This window comes from Hippopotamus amphibius, chromosome 7, assembly GCF_030028045.1.
Source record: "Hippopotamus amphibius kiboko isolate mHipAmp2 chromosome 7, mHipAmp2.hap2, whole genome shotgun sequence".
Classification (NCBI taxonomy): domain Eukaryota; kingdom Metazoa; phylum Chordata; class Mammalia; order Artiodactyla; family Hippopotamidae; genus Hippopotamus; species Hippopotamus amphibius.
The window spans coordinates 107,742,780-107,769,285 of record NC_080192.1 but is presented as its reverse complement, the minus strand read 5'-3'; the positions used below and the strand labels follow the sequence as shown (position 1 = coordinate 107,769,285).

At 35.0% G+C, this 26,506-nt stretch overlaps 1 protein-coding gene across 22 annotated transcripts in view; it reads right to left on the bottom strand.

Moving 5' to 3' along the window:
- The window catches only part of NRXN1 (neurexin 1), a 1,070,346-nt gene that overhangs the window by 137,971 nt on the left and 905,869 nt on the right, over positions 1-26,506 (bottom strand). For all 22 annotated transcript variants that reach the window (XM_057740906.1, XM_057740886.1, XM_057740889.1 and 19 more), the window contains one exon: positions 25,043-25,214. In XM_057740906.1, the coding sequence (XP_057596889.1) occupies positions 25,043-25,214 (172 nt within the window). The remainder of the gene's footprint in view (positions 1-25,042; positions 25,215-26,506) is intronic.

The following is a 26,506-nucleotide window of genomic DNA, read 5'->3' as shown; positions in this document are numbered from 1 at the left end:
CAAAGGCACATCTAAATATAGTATCAATCTTCTAAAAGATGATTCCCAAACCCCTCCTAGTATTGGGTACAACATAGTTCTGATTGTTTAAGTTCATCAGGAATAAGCCCACATTTTGCCTCTACCTCATGGTTTTCATTAACCAGCTGCACATGGTAAGTCATAAATGAAGTACATGATTTTGAGAAATTGCCCTAAATACATTTCATTCCTTTACAAATTCATGGTGATATGTTATTTACCACATATCCAGCAACTCTATATGATTGTGTTCATTTTATCTAATTCTGTCCTTAGTATGATATACTTCTAAGCTTTACATGCAATATAAAGGACATAAAACAACCCATTTGATAGGGAAAGGTCAAAGATAAATATAATTTCTGATGACCTTTTCTTTTCTTTGGAAAGTGTTGAGATCTAATACCAAGCATGCTGGGATGTAGAAACACTACATGGATTTTCTGTAGGTGGTCAAAGGTTCCAGGCTCATACTGATAGAAGAGATTAAAAACAAAGAAAATGTACCTGAAAACTGAAATCAAATGAAAGGCGAGAAGCTATTTTCATCTTCAAGTATCCTAAATCAGAGGTAAGGATAAAGCAGTAATGACCCACTTGTCAAAGACCAATTCATTTTGGAAATATAAAAAGTGTCCGAGTTCCAACTTTTTAAAAAGCATGCAAATCAACTACAGTAATCTACTGAATACATAAATTAGGTTTAAAAAGCCAGAGCTTCTCACTGAATAAAGGATAAAAATTTATTTGCATACTTCCTTTACCCTAATAAAAGTGGAATGAGGTTTTCCTTTTGATTTACTTTCTTTTTCCTAGAGTTAATTTTATGTGGGTTAAAATTGTTGGTACCTGCACTGAAAATGTCACCAGCAATATATATCTCTGCTGAAGTAACTTTCAAGCAATAAAACAGTATGTAAAATTTGGTTTATTTTTCTTTGAATTGTTGAAGGATTCAGTAATTTTTTAAATTAATAAACTTTTAAAATTGAAATATAATTGATATATAACATGATATATAATATACATGTATCAGTTTCGGATTCAGTATTTTTGACAAGAAGCAGGCCCCATCTACTAACACTACTATCAACTGATAGGTTCTAGCTCTAAGTGGTGTGGTCATTTAGTTATAAGGTACTGTATATGATGGATATTTCAAATAAGGTTCCATGGTGAAGGAACAAAAAGGGAAATCTGACCAATCAGACAAAAGTGTAGCATCCTCAATTTCTATTGAATTCAGGATAGTTTTACTTTCCCAGCTAACCAATGATACTCGGTCACACTACAGCATATTAATTTTTTATAAATCAGTAGACGTCAAGGAAATAAGAGTAATTTCAAAGAATCAAGGTAAGCAGCAAGGAGTAATAAAACTCAAATCCTTGACTTGGAGTTAAATTTCATGGTGGGACTCAGAAAACAACGGGAAATAAAATTGTAATCATATTTTTATAACTATTGGTCATTAGAGACAAGCTATATGAACTTCACTAACATGTATTTTTCTCCTCTCATTTTCATAGATCTCCCCTGATGTGTAATTTCTCTCCAGAAATAAAAGTGGCAGTTTTTTATAAGATGTAGTAATGCTTTTGGAAAACAATAAGGAAAAGCAGTGCTACGAGGCCAACATTTGTTCAGAATAATATGAAAGTGAAAACAAAGATACTCGCTCCTCTGAAGCCTTCTTGTTTCCTGCTTTTTTAACACTGGGAGAGGAAACACAAAAGTGATCTTAAAAGCAACACATACTTCCAGAGAAGATTAGGAGTCAGTTTTTAGGTTTTTGTTTTTAAATGAGAACACAGCATTTAGATATGCCTAGGCCCATAAAGCAAAGTAAAAGTTTAACATAGTTTTGCAAAATTACTCTAGTTAAAAGCAGCATTATCACATAATTTCCAACTAAATGCTGTTCAAGTAGTTGTTATACAAACCATATAATACAGTAATACCTAACTTCGCTTAAGGTTCCAAATAAGTAGATTTTGAACAGTATTGACATTCCTCAAGGGACAAAGTGGTGAAAAGTTATGGCTTTCCTAATGCAAATATTTGTCCTGTGTATTACATGATTTGCTGTATCATTAAGATATGTACATAACAAACATATACATCCATTTGGCTCCCGCCTACTTCTCCAGTTTTGTCTTAAACCATTTATTTCTAACTCTTTAAATTCTAGTCACTCTGGACTTCTTTCAAATTCTACAACCAAGCTAATTCTCTTTGAAGATTCCATTCACCTTGCTTTGCAATTTTCCTGCATCTCTGTGTACATCTCAACACTCCCACCCATCCCAACACACACACACACACACACATCTGAGTCTGGCCAACTTATTTTTTCCTTTGATATTAGCTTATATGTTTCTCAAGAAGGCATTCTCTGGATCTCTCCACCAAATTAGCCTAGAGCCTTCCATTATGCAGCCTTGCAATAGTAGCAGTATCTATAATTGTGATGAAATGGTTTCATGTAATTGATTCTAGATCATGGGTTCCTTACAAATAAGGACTATGTCTGATCCATCTGTTCAGTGTTATATGTATTTTATATAGATAGATACAGATACGTAATATATTTGAAAATATATAAGGTGAATTTTGCTTAGATTTCATATTGTCTCCTTTTTTTCTTCCTTGCCCATCTCTTATCTCAGTTCTCATGCCACTCATCAATAACCCAAGGCACGCATCCATGTCTACTCTTCCTAGACATATCTCATGTCCCCAAAAGACTTCACCTTCCTTCTCAAGTTTCAATAGTCAAATCCTTTGTTTCTTTCGTAAACATCTTAGGAAAGCAATCTGACTCAATGAAGTTAACACATAAGCACTAACTGTGTACTCAAAGTATTGTTTCAGGCATACATCAAGACATCACATAGAGAATATCATTAAACAGCTTAGACTTTGGCTGGGGAGTCAAGGGCCAAAATAAGGAAAGTTAAATGGAAGTTCAAGACACTAGATAACTAGGCGTACATATACAATTAACCACCACTTGAACTGCAGTTGCCACAGAAGTTCAGAGAGGGCATTGGATTAGAATAGACAAAGAAGGTGTGATAGAACACAAAGGATTTTACCTTGATCACAAGCAATATAAATTTTATTGAAATAAAAACCAGATAAAACTGTGTTGTAATGTGAATATTAATATGTTCTCTAACAGAATATATTTTGACTCAAACCAATTGCAAATATGAATAAAAATGGTTAAAGCACTTATGCCATGCAAAGTGAAACATAATACACACACTGTTAAAACTATTAAATAAAATACTATGCCAGTTGGCAAGAATTTGAGGGCAATGTGCAAAAATGAAAATATTTGTGTTAGGATGGAGGGATCATGAGTGATCTTCACATTTTAATTTAATATTATTGGCACTATATTTATAGATATTCCAATTTTGCTCCCACTATTTCTTAAACAAAAAAGAAGCATTTTATACAAATTAATTGTAGCATCTTAATGCAATGTTAGAGCAAGAGAAGGTGGCACACCCAAGTGCCCTGTCAGTCAGCCCACTTACACAGCTAGAGAGAGGACAGACTGCTGAAGTAGGGCAATGCCCTGTTCGTGACTAATGCTTCAGAAGCCACCCCAGCTCCTTCTGTGAAACAGCAGCTAAACAGTATCTTCATGTGAGAGCTGTGATGCTGGGCATGGAAAACCACGTCTACTGCAGAGTTCAGCAGTGCTTTGGGGAAGAAATTAGAAGCTTAGTGCATTCCTAACTAATTTAAGAAATTTCTCCCTTCATGTCCCTCTGTTATGTGGAACTACAATAAGATATGTAGTGTGCCTTTATACGAAGATTTCTAAGAGCACGTGTTCCTATTAGCTACTTATATCCAAAAATTTTATTTTGGATATTGTTCCATCAGATGAATTAGAAATAAAGGTAATCTTGTGAACTTTGGGTCTCATTGCCTATGTGTAATGAACAGTGACTTATAGGTTCTTCCCTAAGCCTTCTAGGCTGTTGGGTTTCTAATGGAAAAAAAAAACAAAAACTGGAGTATCATATCAAAAACCAGCAGTGAGAAATGAAAAGCAACAGGGACAAGCAGATAAGAAAATACAGAACGTATTCTGATAAATTAAAGGTCAGACTTGGTTATCACGCATACTAAAGAGTTCTTTTGTGCAAGCTGTGTAGCATTTAAGACAGAAGAATGGTTTAACAGCTACAAAAACAGACAGGGCCACTGATGGATATCACTCAATGGTGAGAATAAGAAAAATGAAATGTAAGAACAGCCCCACATTCCCTTACAAATGGCATTTTGTCATTTTCCCAGATATGAGAATCCTAAGCCCATTCTAAATCGTAATGTCAACATTTAGGCTTATCCACCCTAATAAGAACTTACATATATACACTCTAAGACTTCTTTTCCCAGTTCTTGATTTCTGAAAATCAGAGAAATATGTGGTACAGATGGGTTTTCTACCTCCTCATACCATACTTTGACTTTTAGTCTATTCTTCTTAATATTTAGACTGGTCTATGGAAGAGGAAATAAGTAAATGTCTCATATATGGTCTGATATAGGCTGTAAATGCTATTGAGAAAGTTCTTCATTCTCCAGTGAAAAAAAATGTATGATTATTATTGCATGCTAACCTCATTTTCAATGGGCTTCAATCTCTCTCCTCTACTTGTAATTGGAAGACAGGAAGATTTTTTTCAATTAGAAAGATGGGGTTTTCAACTGCACACAAATTATTTAATATTAAATGCCCTGGAAGTGCAAAGTATAGGCTGAGATACAGCTGTTGAATCGATGCCAGCCTCTTCAATTTCATAAAATGGAAAACTTCTTAAATAAAATAACCATTTTTTTCTTTTGTAGACAAATTGAACAGTATGGATTTGAACTAGAAACCCTAAAATAACTTTCCTCCAATAAAATTTTGTTTTGACTGTCAGCAATTATTTCTTAGAAGAAAGTATTCATGCAGTCAGATTCACTGTGGAAAGAGAATCCTTGGTGATTGAGATACTGGGCTTTAATTCCTGGGTTCAAATCCTGACTTTACTATTAACTAGCTGGGTAACATTGGGCCAGGAGCATAATCACACCTCTGAATACCAGTTTTCTCATCTGTAAAATGAGTATTTGTAAGAATAAGTGAATAATATATGTAAGTCTCTTAGCACAGTGCTTGGCACAGAGTAAGTATTCAGTAAATATTAGCCACTACATCGTGATTGTGTCACTATTCATTATCTGGTATTGCCTTATACGACATGTCTAGAAATACAGAGATCACATAAATTGTTTCTCTGCCATCTAAGCATAGGAAAATAGTTGAGGTAGGTGTGAAAAAGAGTAGAAAATAAATCTGTTTTTCTCTCCTAGGACAAATAAAGGCAAGGGAACTAGACTTATTGTAAGTGATGTTCTGAACCCCATAGGTGCTTTGTCAAAATCACTGCATTTTCTCCTAAGCAATATCAGCTTCATTCTCAGAGGTTTACGCATAGCTACCCTTAAGCCAGTGGGAACAACTGAAAGGAGGCCATTAACTTGAGGAGGCCACACAAAAAGGAAAGCCAAAGGCACTTGTGTAGAGGGAAAAGAGAAGTTAGGGGACCACCACCTGTTCTGTGCAACAGCATGGTGACAAAGCTGCTCCTGGAATAAGAAAACTTTAGATATCACTGAGGCCTCAAAATGACATTTTCATCTGTATATTAATGCTTCTAAGAGATGCACTTCAACTAGAATGTCTTAAACTCTTCTCTTTCCCCCATAATGCTTGTGACAAAGAAGGGCCACAGAAACTGTACACAGAAGTGGATACTGCATGACCTAGAGCAAGTCAGTCCTATTACCTGTAAAATGAGGTCCGTGGACTGTAAGGCCCCCAAGACGATCTCCAGCGCTAATGACTGATGGCCCCATGGTTAAGGTAGGATCAAGCATTAGGCCATCTTGTTAAAACATGCAGTCTGTGGGTTTTTTAGATAGATTTAATTTTAGAGCCATTAAAAACAAAAGATCATCAACGTTTCTAACACTGCAAATATCATTAAAGAGTATGAAATCTTTTCTTTAGCAAGGTTTTTTTTCCCCTCTTCTTTTTTTTTTTTTAAACTGTCTCACAGTGTTTGGGGAAATTTATGAAGACTTTTGGTCATCATCTCTGGAGAGTTTATAATTAAGCCATTACATTTTTCTATGTTTAATGTTGTAAGCTTGTCTTCTTTCTTCTTTCAGCTGTACAGACACACACACCTCTCACCATGTAGACATTCCTCTTGCTTCTTTCTACCCACCCACTGAAGCCTGTCACTGCTCTGACAGCCATTTCAAGAGGAGAAAGGCAGGCAGAGGTTAGATTTTAGGAGATTTCAGTTTTATAAAAAGTGGATAAGAGGATGGGAGGGAGGGAGTACATTACGACATTTGAAAAGAGAAGTGGTTTGTCTCCTCTTCATTTTAAGTGGTTAGCACTAAAGAGATGAGAGGACAATTTTAAGAGGAAATCTAAAGGACTTTTTCAAATCAATGGCTGCTCTCTGTAAACCCCTTTGTCCGAAATTCATCTAGTAAAATCTTATTTTGGGTATCTCAAACACCTGTGATCTGGGGAACTGTACTTTGGGAGGTATTTCTGGTTCAGGCAACATCCTCATGAGACCTCCCATTCAGTGAAATCTGACAAGAACAAACTTGAAAACCTGTCGGTAGTGGCCCAAGTGTAACTCCCAGCCTGAGTGGAGATCACCAATTGAAATCCAGTCATCCTACAGGATGCAGTAGGTACAGTAGTTTCATTGCATCACTTAAATGAATTTCTCCACTGCCTGCAGTATTTCCCTTTGAACTTAAGCCATCTGTGGTTTCCAGTGGATCCCTAAATATACAGAACAGAATGGAAAGAAGAGCAAAAGTATAAAAATATCCTACCAAGTTTAAGCTGATGCTCCACTAGTAAGGACAACTGGAATTGATCAACTCACATGTTCTTCTCTGTCATTTTATAACCCAGCACATCTATAATTAGACAGTGTCATTTTCAAAGCTAGGGCTAAACAAAGTGGGCCATTCAACTCTGGCCTCATTAACACGTCATTTAAATTTTTTCCTGACGTCTTTGAAATCCAACTGGCGACTTGTGGGGACTTCAGTGAAAATAAAGTTTGTTGGCATCCTCCACACAAGAACCCTTCAGACACTTCGAGACAGTAATGAGCTGACTTGTGCCATCCCCTACCTCCCAAATTTATGTGTTGAAGCCCTAACCCCTAGTACCTCCGAATATGACTATATTTGGGGATAAGGCTCTTAAAGTTATGATTAAGTTAAAATGACTCCCTTATAATGGGCCCTAATCCAATATAGCTGGTGTCCTTATAAGAAGAGGTAACTTGGACACAAAAAAGGCACCAGAGGCATGTTCACAGAGAGAAGAGACCATGTGAAAACTCAGAAAGAAAGCAGCTATCTGCAAGCCAAGGAGATGGGCTTCAGAAGAAATCAACCCTGCTGACATGGTGGCCTCAGACTTCTATCCTCCAGAACTGTGAGAAAATTAATTTCTGCTGTGTAAGCCACCCAGTCTGTGGTATTTTGTTATGGTGGCCCTAGCCAACTAATACAGAGGTAATTTAAAACTATTTAAAATTATATATTGTTGATTTATTCGGACCTTTGATGTTCAGCAGATGTGACTGTATTTTGCCACTAACTGCCAAAAAGCCTAGAAATGAGTACTTTTGGATTTGCATCTTAATAAAGTACTACATTAATGTCAAAATCATATCGATTTTAATTTTTAATTTTGGTTAAATAATACATTTTGTCCTTCTCTGGATTTGCTGCAAATCATAATATTCTGCACCACAATTCTGGTAGTTAAGCACAGTTACAAAACAAACTCTACCAATTTACATTTTGCATTATTTAAGTTAAAAGATAATGATGAAATTGATTTTAGCATGAAATATATATATTTCAACATTGTCCCATTATGTCTATAGAACAACTTTTACAAAAGGAACTATTTAACCTTTCATATCATTAAATGAAATTTCTCAAGTTAAAAAAAATTAAGTGATTATACTACCATTTTCTTTAGTTTGTGGCCCCCTGTAGATTCATTAACACAGATCACTGCAGTACTATTACAAATTTAGGGTTGGTGTTAGATTTCTAAGTTATTTTAAAAATTTCCATGTGAAAAAATACCCTGCATAAAATAAATCTCTACTAATGTTAATGGTTAAATAAGGGGAGGTTATTTTATTGAAATATACTGGTTTTCTTCAATTTAGCAAGTATCGTGAGATCACAAAATGTTCATTGTGCCCACTTCCAAAACTCTAAAAACAAATTCTAATTCCTGGAGGACAAAGCCTATATCATTCATACCAATTTCTATTCTTAGAAATTGCCCGAAGAATCTTTTAAAATAAACACAAAAATGATTCTGCTAGACAGTAATTAGTTTTTTGGGACTTGCTAAATAGTCGAGCCAATGACAACAAAAAATAGTAACTTTCACTGTTAACTTGAAATATTCACCATCTACTCAAAACTGGATGGGTGTCTTACTCTGCTCTCATGCTCTTTCAGGGGTTACGGTTAAAGAATGATGCTAATTCCAAGCCTCTGTGAAGCAGCCCCACCGTAGGGTGAGATCCTCCAACGAAAGTGCCCAGGGACAGTGGAAGGCCTGACAAATAGATAACTATACCAATTGGTGCTAAAACAGATAGACTTGAGCTCTATATGAATGCAATCATCTCAAGGTCCCATCTGGTTCCTAAGAAATTAGACACAGCTTCACCACTTCTACCTGCAGAGCCAGACTTCACTATAGCTTTTGGTCTGCTTTTGACTTGGGAAGATGCTTGGTAGAAGGGAGCAGAAAAACTTTGTCACTGCCCTCAACTTCTCTTTTCTAATGTTTCTAGGGCCTGAAGAAGAGCCAAGCCTTCATTCTCAACACCAGTGTCTTTCCATCTCCATTTCCCACATATGGTCCAAGCAACCTCTGGACTGCTGTATCACCTCCTACTTTAACTCCAGACATTCAATCTGGCTCCCTGTAGTTTATTTTCTACACTTTAACTGGAGAGGTTATTTGAAATGTGTTTTCGCCAATAGCCTATAAACTCATGAGGACAGGAATTGTGTCTGATCTCTGTTCGGCTCACCACTGTATTGTTTCTGCTCACCACTGTATTCCCTGCAGACGACCAGGCACATGGAAGGTCTTAAAGGAATGCTTTTGAATGAATTATTAAATAAATTAATGAATACCTTCTAGATACTTGTCTCTTCCACTATCCCTTGTCCTTCACCATATCATACCAAATCTCCTTACCCTTGACTCTCTATCAGGCCCATCTCATGCTCCCAGCCTCTTCTCCATGATCCAGGCTTACTGAGTCTATCCTCCATTCCCTCCCAATCCTGCTTTTTTGCAGATGAAAATAGGTAGCCACAGTGGTGATCTGTTTTTCTAATCAACACATTAAGAAAACAGAAGAAACTCCATAGTTAATTCATATATGAAGTCAATTCCCTTCATGAAATTTGACACAATGACTCTCTGCTAACCATTTGTAGGAATACACAACAATTCTAGTTTGAATAGGAAAACTGGGAGTCAAGAAAAGTCATAGGTCTACTAATCTTTTTTAGGAAGCCTTTGGACATTCTGAGGAGAAACATCACATAAAAGCTCTTAGACATAAATGAGCGTATTGTATGTTTAATACTACAGTCAAAAAATAGACAAATGAAGAAAAAGAAGGCCTATGCTATAATAACTTGATATTTAATAAAATTTATGCCAAAAGAGGTCTATGCAAAATATGCTTTTCTCTTAAGTTGGCAGTATGGTATACTAAAAAAACCTCTGATCTGGGAAAAGCATGGGTAAAGGGTCCCTGCCTTTAATGACATGTATTAAGGCTTGCCACTAATGACATGTTTAACCAGAGATACTTTATTTGACTAGTCTTAAAACAAAAAAGATTTTAGGTCACCATAGTTTTTCATTCGATGACTAAGAAATTTTATCTCATGACTAAGGTAAGGGTCACAACATAGCATACCATCAAAAATACACAGATTTTAAACACTTTACATTGTCACAGTAATTTGGGTGAAAATTATAGCACAATGTAGCTGACATATCTCTTACCAAAAAAGAAAAGTCTCCTTTCAATATCCCCAAAAGAAAAAGTTTCCAGTTTGAAATTTGTGAAATCTTGATCTTCTAGATATTTAAACTATAAAGCTATTAAGATTTATGGAAAGAGATAATCAAGTCAAATGATTTTATGGGATCAGGTTCTATTCTCAGTAATGCACTTAACTCAGACATATTACTTAAACTTTCCAAGTGTCATCACATCTGTGAAACAGTGATAAATCATGAGATTATTTTTAAGAATGAGATGTAATTTGTGTTAAGAACCTGAGAACAGGTTCTAGTACATAGTCAGTGTTAACTCTATGATGGTTGCTATTGTTTTCACAGATTACACAGAATCACAGACCTATAAAAATGGAAAAGGCTTTACAGCTAGATTCTGGTCCAATTCCCAACCTATAAAGAATGGGTTTGATAACCTTGACAGATTGATCTCTCGAGTGCCACAGAATTAGAAGAGAGTAGGAAAGTTACCATGGCTCATCAAGAGTTGAAGTAAATTATCTCATAAAACTACTATTGTTCATGTTATTTCCTTTTTAAAGGAAATGAAAAAGTAGAAAGAATATCATCACACATTATGGGCAAATACAATAGATCTCTTGTTTTGATTTGTTTTGGATTGGCTATACATTGAAATACTCTAATTGCATTTAATCATTAAACTTAGTTTTTCTAGTAAGTGGCTTTTATGTATACTCAATACAAACAAATAACATTAAACTTCAAAGTATGAAACAAATGACAAATACAGAAAAATATAAAAAACAAACACCTATAATCCTTGGTTTCCTATTGCAAGGGCAAGAAATTGGTAACACTATGAAGGCTACTTAGAAAAATGTAAATCAGGAAAATCAGATTTTCAAAAAATGTCTATATGTGTAGAAACAAAAAAATGAAATATAAAAAATAAGATTCCAAAATGAAAAATATCAGACCTGAGCGAAAGGCATTTGATTCTACCATACAGCTCTCTTTATCCCCACAAATTCTACTCCTTCTACAGTCTACTTTGGGGAGCTACAGAAGAATTAATTAAGGAGCAGGAACATACACAATGAAAGCAATTTTAGAAAAATAAGCATCTAGGCTGTACACCTAATGGGTTAACATAACGAGGGATACAAATAGTCTATAGCTGATAATAGGAAAATTGTGATAAAGGTCTTACATAACTAAAACAATGCAAGTGCAGATAGAAAATGATGGAAACTGGGGAATCTCTGAAGGAAGAATTAGTGGAAACTAGTGCCTACCATTGGATTCAGTGCCTTGATGGGATAACTAGAAAGATTTTCATATATGGGGTAATAAGGTGAATTACATTGTTAATAACACGTTAGGAATTTCAGAGGATAAGATGGTTTGGGGAGATATAATTCGGTTATAGAGTAAGAATTCAATTGCAATCAGGAATATAAACTTGTAAAAATGAAACTCAGTTGTGCTCATCACTACCTATTCACTCAGAATTTATTAAAATTTAACAGGAACATACCATTAGCACCAGTTACAAGCCTTGTTCAGGTGGACACTGCTAATTTCACTTTATCATCATAGATTGAGAAACTGTGCTCAAATTCTCTTGAGAGCCCAGGGGAACTCAAGCTGGAAACCTACAGGATGTCCCTAACTCTAGGTCCATGTTGAAACTCTCCCACCCCCAAATATCCTCTTGTCATAGTATAGATATCCCTTAGAAACCCACACATTCTGGAAGAAAGTGGCTGTGCTTCTCCTTCCTTAATTACTCCCTTAGCTTTAGTTACTAGGATTGTTATAAAGTTATCACAAATACCCCATCATAGAGAGCAAGACCATTTTTTGTGCTATTTTGGAATCTTTAACCACCTGAGTTCTTGGGTTCCTTCTCTCTCCTGCTTGGAATAGGCCTGTCACCAATATATGTCCATTATAGCCAGACTCAGACTTTACTTCTTTTAAGCACTAAACATGTGTGTTCTCCTCTCTACTTCATATCTCTTCTAGCTCTCATATTTACCTTTTGCACTATGTAATCTCGCATTTCCCATACAATTCATGCTCCTCTAACTGATTTATCTTTCTACCAAGTTATACTTCAAACTCTTGTAGGGCAAAGACGGTGTTTTTTGATTCTCTGTTCCCCACCAGATTTGGCATAGCATGGGACAACCATAAAGTGGGTCTTAATGCACACCCATTGATGGATCAAAGGAGTACAGGAAGCTTTTGGCCTCCATTAGCTCCTCCACGTAAAATGTGTTAAAGAAATGGATAGGTCTAAGACTTGGATCTGTTGTTAGCACTTTACAGAATTTCATCCATTTTCTGATGCTTTGGAGTTACTTCCCTTTTCTGAATGCTTTCTAATTCAGCATGAGATAAATATTTGAGAAAAGTATCTTTAGGTGGAAAGTGAAAAACACTATTTTGAACCAAAAATAAACATAATTTATGATACATGAAACTTGATTAAGCAAAAGAGGATATTAAGCATAAGATTTATGAGTGACTGAGAATGTGTTGATATTTTAAAATGCTTTTAGTAGGAAAAATGGTAATAATTTCAAATCTGGTTAAAATTTCTGTTTAACCAGAATTATTTATTTTAGGATTATTATTTATGTAATGGTATTTAATTTTATTAATTTAATTAATATCTTCAGCTTCCCCACTGAATGGGAATAAACCCAGCCATCTAGCATAATAATTAACAGATTGATTCTAGCTTCTCTAGGTAAGAGACAAGCAATAGTCTCAGTTCTACCTGGCAGCCTATAGGTAAAGTGACAAATGTCCTGGATTGCCTAGGGTAGTGTTGGTATGTGTCTGTTATGCAGGAGTAACTATCAATAGTGTTTCTTCTCTCTCTCAGAATTGTGCCTATTTGAAGAATGTTTATGGTCTCCTAATTATAGGGCACCATTGTGGGAAACTGAATATGGAGACGCCCCTGATGATTAGAGCCCAGACTAGAGGTTTGGCAAGCTGCTTGGTGCAAAGGAGAAGACAGCTGATCCTTTAGGGGACATCCCCTGTGTCAGCACACATGGCTTGCTGACCCATGCACAGACTGGATTCCCCCTTCCACTCATTCCCCCGATGGAACATTGGTGACTGCGTATAGTTAACTCACCAATAGTAACTGCATAACTATATGCAGTGGCCTGTTTGTCCGCTAGCATGGATTCTTTAATGCTCACTTACTAAAATTCAAAGGATTTTCCAACACCTGATCCACTTTCCCATCCTACGTGAAATCTTCCCTGACCACCACACAGCACTCCTTTCCCTAAATTTAACCAGAAAGTATTTTCTATGTAACTCATTTACCTTGAATCCTGCCCTTCCTTACTGATGCCTCTAGAGTGTTTTGGCTCAGGGTGGGTTTGGAGGACACAAGGGGATGAGGCACTTACACATCTGAGGTTTCTGGAAAGACTTGTGTCCATGTATGTGAAGCCAAATCTGGCAGCCAAGACAAAATAAATTTGTTCTCAGAAGAAAATACACACATTAATATGGGAATATTAGTACCTATTGCAATTATAGAATTGTAAAACTAAACTACTTTGATTAATGAGTGAGGCTAACGTATTGAGTACTCACTACTCACCAGATTTTTTCTAAACACTAAGTATTTTGAAACTAATAACTCATTGAAAATTCAAACACCCCTATGAGGTAAGTACTATCATAAACGCCATTTTGCAGGTCAGGAAACTGAAGTACAAAAAAAGGTTAGAGAACTGAGCCAGAAGTCACATATCCACAAAGTGTTGTAACTAAGATTTGAACCCAGACAGTCTGACTCCTGAATCTTCTCTCTTAACCTCCACACTAACCCATCTTTAATCTTGTAGTAAGTCTATAGCCTAAGTCTAAAGTTTGGTCATTTGAGGAGTAGTCTACATTTCCTATGACAATTTTAGTGTTTAAGGGAGGTATACAAGTTGGATTTGGCACTCACTTCTGCATTTAGATAAACAATAACCAGGAAAAACAAGAATAACCAGCAAAGGAGGAGGACGTAATCCCAAGGGACAAATCCCAAGGGACACCTGAATGTTCTTTCAAGATCTGAGCAAAAGAAAGAATAACCATCGGTATCAGGACTAGCACAACAAAGGTGCAATCTGGTGGAACCAAGAAGAAATTTTTCCGATATATTTTTTTCTGATCAGGAATAAGAATAAATAGCGTAGATAGCATTGCATAACACTTCAGAGCACTAGAGTGAGCTTTGGAGCATGTGACCTTGGCAAGTAACCTAATTTCTCTGTGTTTACTCATCTAGCCAAAGGAGATATGACAAACTGCCTTATAAGATTTTGTATTAATGAGAAAATGTATGTTAATAAAACTACCACAGTTCCAGTATGGAGTGCCCAGCATAGAATACCTAACTCACTGTTGCTGATTCTTGATCCTACCAAAGACAGGAATTGAAATGAGCTCTGTGAATGTCTGGGATTTGGGGTGAGTCCTCTTTACGTCTTCACCCCAATCCCTGAGCAATACCAATTTCCTTTTTGAGTCAATGCAATGGATTTAATCTTCTATTTGAACTTCACTTCCATAAAAGCACAAGCCTCATCTAATTATCCCCAGGTCCGTTTCCTACTGTGATTGCCACCATACTGCCCCTCTTTTCTGCAAAGCAAACCTTTGCATTTTAAAAAGCTTCTATTTGTTTGTTTCTCCTCTAACCAGAAAATACACCCCCATCCAACTCCTCTGCCAAACTGAACAATAAAAATAATAAAAGAGAGACCTGAAGACTCCATGCGGACTTTTAAAATGCTCCAGCAAAGGTAACCCTGAAAAATTATTATGGCATGTTATCAATTAGTTGACACTATGTAGAAAAATGAAGCTAAATGTTCCTCTGTTCTGTCCAGTTTTATATCTCATAAATCTAGTTAAAATACTTCAATGCTTCACTGGAAGTACATAAGTAATATCCAGACAGACTTATGTCAGGTATAGTCTTTTTGGGTTCTCAATGGACATTTTAAATGTTCAGGCCACCACTATAGATAATATGCTCAAGATGACAAATTACTCCAATAATACTTAACATGGGGAAAGTTAGTCTCAAATTTCCAGAGTGGGGGTGGGAACCTCAGTTGCTTTCTACTGCAGTAAAACTCATAAGGCTAAAAACAAAGCAGACTTTTAAATGTTTAAGATGAAAGTCTTTCTTTGAGAAATATTCAACCCATGAGGCTAAATCTGACACAAAATATTCATCACCATAATTTAAATTTTAATATACGGCCTATTTAAAAGCCTCATACTTCAAAAAGTTTTCACATTTATTATGTCATTCTGTCTTAATTAAGACCTAACTAAAATATTAGATTAGGTTACACCTTTGGATTGTTACAGAGATTAGGTTTATATTCCTTAGGAATAAATGTACTTTCCTAATAATCATATGAACATGTGAATATATGATTTAGTCACAACAATTACATCCAACTTATCAGTTTCACAGACATGAAGTTTTGTGCTTTAAATCTTTTATTCTGGAGTAATGTTATAATATACAGAATTGAGTAAAAGGTAAAAGGTATTTTTAAATGGAAATCATTTAAAGATTTTTTATTAAAAAATATTAACTTAAAGAAAAGTTGTAAAAGAGTAATGAGAGTTCCGCATAACTTGCATCCAGCTTAACCTACTGTTAACCTCTTAAATAACCACTGGACAATTATCAAAACTAAGAAATTGATATTGTTACTTCACTATTAACTAACGTAAAGACTTTATTAGGTTTTACCAGCTTTTAATTAATGTCTTTTTTGTGTTCCAGGATCCAATCCAGATTCCCACATTGTATTTGTCATGATTAGATTGAGGCCACGAATTTTTGTTGAGAATACAAAGAGTACCAGAGAAACAAAGTGCTTTTCTCAGCACATTGTATCAGGAGGTGCATGAGGTCCATGTTTCTTATTACTCATGATGTTTAACTCGATCACTTAGTTAAGGTGGTCTGATGAGTTTCTCTGTGGAAAGTTTCTATTTTCCCCTTGCAGGAGACACTTTTAGACTACATACATTACTAGTCTCTACTCAAACGTCTACCCACTAATTTTGGCATCTATTGGTGTATCTTGTCTTCAACAATTATTACTTTGAAGTTCTAATGCTGAATTTCTACTTCCATCATCCTTCTACATTTGGTAACTGGAATTCTTCTATAAGAAAGAGCTGTCCCTGCTCCCCCACATTTCTATCTATCTATCTATCTATCTATCTATCTATCTATCTATCTATCTATCCGTCTACCTATTCAATCACTTAATATCGGTATGTACTCACAGATATTTATTTCACTATTTGGGTTGTAATCCAATACTACATTTATTTTGTTGCTCAAATAGCTCCTTCTGGCCAGTAGGAGATCTTTCAGATTGGTTCCTGTGTCCTTCTGCCATGCCTTTATATCAGGAGCCAATAAAATATGCCCAACAGGTCAAACGTGTCCCTCTATCTATTTTTATAACTAAAGATTTATTGGAACATAGCCACACCCATTCATTTACTTATTATCTATTGCTGCTTTTGACCTATAGTAGTAGAGTTGAGTAATTGTGACAAAGTGCCCTGCAAATGCCAGATATTTACTATCTGGCTTTTCACAGTAAAAGTTTGTCAGTCCTTGCACTAGATGAATCTTTTTTTAAATTATGAACTAAATAGACTTTATTTTTTCCTCTAAAATGTCAACCTCCTTAAGATCACCCAGTGCAGAGGTTCTGAATTCCAGGTTAATGGGTCATAAAGGTGTTGAGGCACAACCCCTAAAAATGATATGCATAACTGGGTGTACATGCAGATACATGTGTGTTTTTCTAAAGATAAGATGCCCTATTAGATTCTTATAGAGACAGAGATTTAAAGGACGTTAAGAAAAATTGATCTAGATTAATCTAAAACTGAAGATAGGTATCTAATTTTTATATTCCTATAGGGCTTCAACATTAGTGTATGAAATTTTTAGCTTTTTGCTGTTCTGCTACTGTCATTGTTTACTAGGAGAAAAGTGACATTTAATACCAATTCCTGAGCTAACAAGGTAAGAAAAGTAAGTAGACAGCAGACAATGGGAAATAGTATGAAAAATACGAGCCTTACTCATAGATGGTATTCAAATGCTGACATTAAGAGTTGAGAAGGTACAATCTGTCATACAGAGTGAAGTAAGTCAGAAAGAGAAAGACAAATATTGCATGCTAACTCACATATACGGAATCTAAAAATGGTACTGATGAACTCAGTGACAAGAAAAGGGAAGCAGATACAGGGAATGGACTGGAGAACTCGAGGTATGGGAGGGGGCGGGGGGTGAAGGGGAAACTGAGAAGAAGCGGGAGAGTAGTACAGACATATATATACTACCAACTGTAAAATAGTCAGTGGGAAGTTGTTGTATAACAAAGGGAGTCCAACTCGAGGATGGAAGATGCCTTAGAGGACTGGGGCAGGGAGGGTGGGGGGGAATCGAGGTGGGGGCGTCAAGGAAGGGAGGGAATATGGGGATATGTGTATAAAAACAGTTGATTGAACCTGGTGTACCCCCCAAAAAAATAAAATAAAAAAAAAAAAAAAAAAAAAAAGAGTTGAGAAGGTAAAAAGCAAATAGCAGGATGTAAAAAAATTGTTTAATCAGATACAAAAATACTAGTTGTTAACTCTATTTATCATAAAATACATAAATATTCCTTGGCAATTTAATAAAACCTCTTGATAAAATAAGGGGTCAGAGTGTTTGAGAAAAAATTAAGAGAAAGGCCCATCATTAAGTTGGGAACACGGCTGATCTTCCATTGAACTCAGGTAATTACAAACTATGCTACAATAAAGATACTTTTGGATAATAAGCAAATTATGAAAGCATTGCTACCAAACTAAAAATCTCTTCAAAGTCAACCAAACACTTGCATAAAACTGAAGTTTCTTGAAAGCCTAATATCCTTAAAAATGTAATTTCTCTGACTTTCAGCCTTTACCTGTTTCTTAAAACCTATTTCCATCTCAACGCCTAAAAACTAAATTTTCATTTATAGTGGCAACTATTTTGTGTGTGTGTGTGTGTGTGTGTGTCTGACATAAGTGATGCATTGTTTGTAACTAGTAGGTAGATTCATTAACATGATCAATACCTTTGAAGAAGAGTCCTTGAACCCAGTTCCTCAGTCAACATTTTTGGCTACATTTACTTGAAATTTATGATAATGCCATTCTCTGTTTAACCTGACTATTTTTTAGGAGTGGAATCAATACCTCCCTTTCTTATATTAAGAATTTAAATCACTAAACAAATTGGACTTTGGAAACAATAATGGGGAACAAAAAGATAAAGGGCGAATGTTCTGGAAACCATAAAGAAGGGCTGCTATTTATATACATTTATATTATCTGTTTGCCAGACTGTGTAGTCTAAATGATGCCAAAGCCCACCAAACCATGAGAGAAACTTTCTTTGTTTTGTCAGAAAATTAAAAATCCTAATATGGTTGTGTTACAGTAAGTGTAAGAACTCTTTGATATTAAAAAAGAAAAACTGCAGGTCACTAAGACCATATAAGAACGAGTGAGAAGTCTGAGGATATATCATTTCTTTCCATCTCCTTGGATACAATTTCTCTGAAGCTAAGCATTTTAGGCAGATGTATTTAATATACTGCTCAATAAAAAGTTCATTATGTTTCATCATTAAGAAAAGCCCCCAAAGTCTCAGAAAAACTGAACACCATGAAAGAAGATAATTAACACGGAAAAAGTCAGAGTTTTAGTCATTAATTCTATCTAATAAAGCTACGGTATTTGAAGTTTCAGATTTCTCACAGTATGTAAGCTTTGCTTTGGAAAATTTGGATTAGTAAACAGTTAACTATATCAAATAGAAAGCCAAACATTTATATATCCACATAAATATCCATGCATCTATGTATATTTTGGCTAAAAATCATGAGCAAAAGACAATGTTTTAACATTGAAGTTGAATGAGGAAATAGGATTTATTCAATAATTATTTATTAAGTAACCTACTATGTGCTAAGTCCTGATAATTATGTCTCTGTTGAAGCCTACCCCAGACTGGTAATTTATTTAAAGAATGACTCAAATCTGCTGTATGGTTTCTCAGTTTCGATGAGTGAGTTAGACTTTCACTGCCTTAGCTTTGTAGGAGGGAAACAAAATTCAGTCACACCTTTCCCACATCTCTACATTTAACCAAGACAGGGGCAAGTCTTCTATTAAGATACAGCTTTTCTCCTGAATAATACTTAAGAATTCTAATATGTGAATCCTCTAATGAACCACTCTTCTTCTAGCTACTGAAATCAATTAAGTTTCAAGTGATGTCACTGAGAAATAAATATAAATCAGTAAATATATAAGGTTTGAATTCATGTCAACCTAAAAGAATAGTAAAATAGTATGATTCATAATGGTTTCCTTAATTGCTAATACATTTTTTAAGTGAGGTTAAAAAATAATCAAAGCCTACTAATGAGTAATAGTATTCAAAACTTTAATGATAAAAAATTATGGTTTTGTAAGAAACTTATTTTTATTCTACTTGGTACTATTTTTTAATACTCATAAGATACTTTTGTGTGTATGCGTGTCTGTGTGGGTTAGCGGAAGCAGTAGGCTGTGACATGAACTAATTATAGACAGCTATGCCTGACCACGTAAGTCACAATGTTTAGTTAGGAAGAATATACCTTGTTATGTTGAAGGATACATGTAATGATCTCTCCTCATTTTGGTTTCTGTCTCCTAGACAATATAAAGGAAAGAGCTAGTAGATAAGAATTTCCAAGTGTAGTATTGGCTTTGCCACTAACTAGCACAGTGATCCTGCTCAAATTCATTAGCCTCTAACAGGTTTCATTTTATTGTCTGAAAACTGAAGGAGCTGGAAGAGAAGATCTTTGAAGTCCCTTCCCTCCTTCAAATTCTGTGATTATAAGCAAGATAGATTTTCTCAGTACAATCATCCATGTAGTAAAAATTCAGTTAAAAAGAAATAAAAATATAAAAATCCTCAAACCAATGGACACTTTAGTACCATATAGGAAACTTTCAATGATGGAGAGGCTTAAATACATAATCAATAAGTAATCAATGACAAACTAAAAATTAATCAATTAATCTAAACTGTGTAAAATTTAAAGGGAAATCATCAATATGATTTTCCCTGATCCTTGAAATATTTTACCAGCCTTTGAAGTTGAAAACAAAGTCAAGGTTTAGAGATAATGCCCATAAGATCTTTGACCCGAATTGAATGGTCATGCAAAAAGCATTTACATCTGCTCCATGAAGTCGTTCCTTGAGTTATTCCTGTTTCTTTCAAATCTTCCATCCCTAAACAATCTGCTTTGTTACACCAATCCAGATTGCCATTTTTTCTTTCCTTTAAACTCTAATAGCAACCAAATCATGTACTACTAACTTGGAAGCTAATCCATTTTATTTGACATTGGTAGGTTTATTAAAATCCTTCTTTGTCTCCCAAATAGACTAAACTCTTAGCAAACCAAAAGTATGTCTCTGACTTCTCTACTCATCATTGAACAATCAGTGGTTACGTTGATAGTGAGAGGGAGAGAGAGACAGAGAGAGAAACTGAAAAGTAGAAATGACTCTCCTTTTACTTAGTTGTTCACTAGGTCTTCTAATGTATTCAACCTCTTCTTTATTTTCTCACACCCTCACACCTTATTTTAGGCATTTTATCTTTTGACACCTGGGCTTTTTTAACAGCTTCCTAATTTTTTTGTCTCTATCACTTCCTGCTAATCCCACTAAAATATAATCTAGCCTTTCAATACCCAAATAAAATTTCCTACATTTCTCGTTGTCTTACTAGACCACTCACTCCAAAATGGCTCATCTTCCTTGGAACCAATTTCCCTGCCTTTTTTTTTTCTTGGCACGTCTTATTCAGAAATTAGCTGAATATGATATAATAACACTTGTATTTTCTCACCTAGTGCATTTTTAATCTTGAACATTTTTTTATGTATTTCTGTAAACAGACGGTAAGCCTAGAAAGTTCCCTTAATATAGTATATTTTTGTCGATTTGATGTATTAACTTGACAAAAATAAAATGAATATTTGACCTTCTATAGAACAAATAACATCTTTTTGGCATGCTGTGGTAGACAAATGAATTCAAAGGTTTATCCTCAAAGGTAACTGTGATTTATCTGGAGCAATCTTTAGTCTGGGCAAGTTAAATGATGTTAGGCTTTGTGGACTGATATGAGAAGGGAAAGTCTATTTTGGTTGAGAGAGAAAATTTTGCTAACTGTAATTAGGAACAAATCAGGGATTAATGATGCATTATACTCTAGAGCTTTAACTGATAAGCACCAAGAAATGGCTTTCTCTACTTTAAATGGTTTGCAAAATATTGTTTCTATACTTTTCTCCATGCACAGAAAATAATGAAAACTGGGTCTGCTACTCAGAAAATTCAATAGTTATTCTAACATATGAATTGTTGAGTTATGAGAATATTTCATACACTCCAAAAGAGCATAAAATCTACATCTACTAATTAGTTTCTCTATGAAAGACTTCTAGACAATTATAGGCTAACACCACTGGTCAATGCTTTAGGTGCTTTTCATTAGAGGTATAGTGTCGCTACCAGATGAATTGCTTCATATAAAAGCACTTACCACAAAGCCCTATAATGGAAGGTTAAATGCTATACTCAATTACTAATTTCAACCCCATTACCTATATTTTGTAGTGCAGGTACTTAAAAAGGAACCAAATATAGTCTGTTTGTTCCCCCTTCTCTGATTATAGGATTTAGTGGTAAAAGTATTAGTCTAGCTGTTTTTCTAATGAATAATAACAACAAAAAAACTTCTAAAATAAAAATAGTTATACCACAAACCAATACAAAAGAGATATAGTAGACATTTCTATTGAACTCATACATAAGATCACTTTGTCCTAAAAACTTTAATCTAGATGACACATACTTTTAAATTTGTATTCAGTCTTCGTGGCATTGCTGCAGATGAAGCTTTGAGAGAAAAAGGTGTTTGAAATTTTCATGGCTTATTCCCTACCTCAACATCATACTGAAATGCACACAGAGCAGATGACTCATAAAATGCTTGATGACAACCATGGTGACTCCCCTGAGTTCTTTACATATTGATCATTAACTTTTTATAAGTATAGATCAAAATTCCTCACAGCTGCTCTAATTTTCTCGAGGGCAGATTCTGTGTTTTACCCTTGCTTGTATCCTTCAGAATAACTGCAACTTTGCTCACTTTTGTTTTGTTAATAACATCTAAAATACTTTTTGGTGAAAGGACACTTAGAATCTTTGACTAAATATAAAAGGTGGCCTCTAAATAGAGTATTTCTAAAGATTTGTTCCTTAATTATCATGATTTGGGCAGCTTCTGATTTTTAAATATATTTTATATTGTTTCTTATACTGACTACCCATTTAATTGGTACATAAGACATTATATGTGTTAAACAACTATTAGTTGAGAAAAAAATACAAATATTTGTTGACTTAATTAATACTGCTCCAGTCTCAACTGCTAGTATTCAAATTGGATACTAGCATGCCACAAAAAGACAGGGATCATGTCTTTTTTGGACTACGCCTAGAATATAGTATCTGGTATGTGCACAATTAAAGGGCTGTTAATCAGATAAAATATATTAAAATAGTGAGGTAAAGAAATTTTAAAATACATAAATATTTACCTAATGCATTAATGCTTTAGAAAACTAGGTTCTGATTATTTATGCTTGGGAAATGCATAACATATTTCTCTTTTAGAGATTCATTATGGTATTAATATAACAAAGTCCAAGTATAGATATTTTTAACTTAGTTTAACACAGAATTTCCCAAACTAACTTAAGAGTGACACTTCCTCTCTCCTCTCATAAGGCACCATTAACATTCTCTAGAACAGAGTTCTTAAAGATACTAGTTTGGAAAGTATGTTAAGAATGAAAAGTTACTAAATGAAGATAATTTTAAGAAATTAACTGTTGAAACAAAGCTAGGCTTCAAGAGGCAACTGCCACACTGTAATAGTAACAGGATTTATCATTTTACATGTTCAGATCCTCTATGAGCAGATGACAACTTGGCAAGGGCAGAGTCTAGACCTTATCCTACTTTACATCTTCAGTGGTGTCCAGTGCAATGACTTCCTCTCAGTAAACAGGTATTGATTAATCTGGATTTTAGGAAATTCACTAGTTTACTTTTCCGTTATTTCACTAAGGCTGCAGTTATTATAAAAATTACTTTTCTACTAGGATTCAGTAGATGCAATAAGGAATTCGCAGGGGATATAAAACACTGTGTGCATATTTAAGTTACTTTCCTTCCAGATCTTCCATTCCTTCATCTTATTATAGTTGGTAATAGAAGGTGTGCATTCTCATAATTGTAATTTAAAATCGGGATAATTTCAAGGACATCAATTTGGCAAATATTTTTTGAGTGTCCAGTATTTGTATTATAAAAGGCACTGGGCATATTATTAATGTGCTTGCTTCTGAATTTTGGCATAGAGCAGGTATTTTTTTATTACATTTAATTCAGCAAATATTTGTAAAGCACCAGATTTATAGACTAGGTTTGAAATGTGGCTTGAAGATGTAGATGTTACAAATTATAAAAGGTCCAAAAGGGCGTCACAGACATTTCATTCCGTAATTGTGCATAAGTCCTAAGGAAAATTGATCTTTATTTAGTAAGTTAGTTACTTCCTCGAATTATTTCTTTCAAGAAACAAATACTGTAATAGAGTAGTTTATATATAAGTTTTGGTAATCATTTTTACTGTGCAAATGAAATTTTCTTTTTATAATCTTTCTTTATACTGTGCTATAAATCTGCTGTACAAAAAAGAGTTGTTTCTAAATGAAATGCATAGAAAAATGAGACTGATGTTTTTAGTAACCTCTTTTGTACTAAAATATGGAAAGGATAATAATTTCAGTAAAATATCTTTGTACTTGTAATTTGGATTTTACTTTAAAATAGCATTTTAAAAATTCAGATCGCAAGTAACACTGGTTTAAGTTTCCAATCTACTGCCTTTGTTTCTATAACAGTACTAACAAAACTCACTAACAATGAAGAAGATAATTTTTATTTTATCAATAATAGCTTGACATTCATTTTATAGACTTGAAATGACTAATACTACTGTTACAGAATCCATGTGAAACCCCCTGGTTATATGACAGTGAAAACAAAATTCATTTACTTATATGTTCTTATAAGTGCTGATTTACAGTGCTATATGTAATTCCCTTACTATTTTCCTGTTTGTCCCATGGCCCTCCAGCAGCTTTCATGAGTTTCAACTATGTACTACCATCAAAGGAACTGTCTGGTCCTATTTCCTTTCAGAGAAAAGTGGTATGATATTCCCTCCCTTAGTTTTAAATTTTAACTTTGTTACTTTTGACAAAGCCTTTCCTTTGTTCCAATGCAAGGATCCAGTAAAAAGAGCTTTGACATGTTGTGCCTTTTATGTGTGCATTTTTCTGGTTTCACTGATGTCCTGAATTTTGCAAACGATAACGTGTGCCTTCAAGTTCTCCTATAAAATGCCATTTGTACACTGTATCAAGCAAAGTTTAGGACAGCATTACATTCACATGACTCTAAAGTCTGATAAATACTTGCTGGTTTCTCAGAAAACCCACAACTGGGTGAAACGGATGCAAAACAATGCTGCGTTTTCCAGTTTGATTTTTCATAAAATCTTCCCCCGGTACACATGCACTGGCTTACCTGCAGGGTAGCGCTCAATCACCGGCCAGCTGTCCACCTGTAATGTGGCATTGCCACCACTCCTCGTGAAACGGACTACATGGTATTTCCCATCGTTAATGATTGCATTGGACTCTTCGATGGCGATGTCATCTGTTCCAACATTAAATTTAACTCCAATTTTTCCTTGATGCTGGAAGGGAGAAGGGGAGTAAAAAGAGTTGTATGAAGTTGTGCTGATTCATCAGCATTTAATAAGAACTACATACAGGGTATTGCTCAAAAACATGCTTCAGAACAACAGCTGCTTTCCTCCAATTTTACTTCTGCTTAACTTGTGTAAGGTTCTTGACATCTGGGTAAATCTGAAGCATCTCTTTCATGGATAATTGATATTCCAAAAGACACACTTTCAAGAGAATTGAGCTGCCTTCTTCCCAGAGGTTGCCACAGAGAAGGTACACAGCTGCCTGTATTAAAGCATATACTTTCATGTGTTTTAACATAGCTCCTTTAATCCACACCTTTCATTTCACAAGAAAAATGAGGCTTGAAATTCTCCCTTTTAATAACAGGCGAAATCAGAGTAATGAAATCTATTTCTAAATACAAAGTGGACAAAGGCTCACAATATAGAAAATCACTCTATAGGGTATGGGTATCTAATGAGTGCAATCATTATTCACACACAAATCATCATATGCTAAGAGTCTGAAATTTACTCAATTTCTTCATTTTGCAGATGATGAAACTATGACACAGGAAGGTGCAATGACTTGTTCAAGGTCATATAACTAAACAGAGGGGCGCTAGAGTTAGAATTCAGTTCCCTCATTCTTCATTTTTAAATAAGCTAAGATGAAGTTAAGATATAGTTATCTAAAATTAACTACCTCTCTGAATTATAGAAAGCTACATTACAAATCATTCTAAGTGCAAAGTTTGTGGCCATTAACTTTATAATTCCGTAATACAAGGCAGCAAAGAGAAACATGTGCTTATGTCCTCTGCCCATGAGAAGCCTTCCCTAACAGCAGGGCTGTCAACTCTACCATGAGTTCAGTTGATTTTGAAAGTATGTGGATTTGCCCTTAATCAGTAGCACAGAATACTTGTACTGCGGGTCCTTGTCAGAGTACATAACCTCAAACTGTCTGCAGCTCACCTTTTATCAAACTTCAGTTGAGAGGACTGACATGGGGGAAAAGGGAGTAAAGGACACATAGTCCATCCATTCCTGCAGAAATTTAAAATCAGAATATCGGAAACCTGAAGATTTGGACCACATCCTCTTGACCTCTTGCTGGACTCTCATCACTGAACGAAGCAGCAAGAGTGTGGCATCAGCTTCCCCTGAGAGTTATTGTAAAAAAAACACCTTGTATAACACTGCATTAATTGAAGGGAAGTATCTGAAGATGTTGTTTGGGGCACTAATCACTGTCACTGCCCCCTTCTGTATTTCTTAGTCCTGGTTCTTTGTGT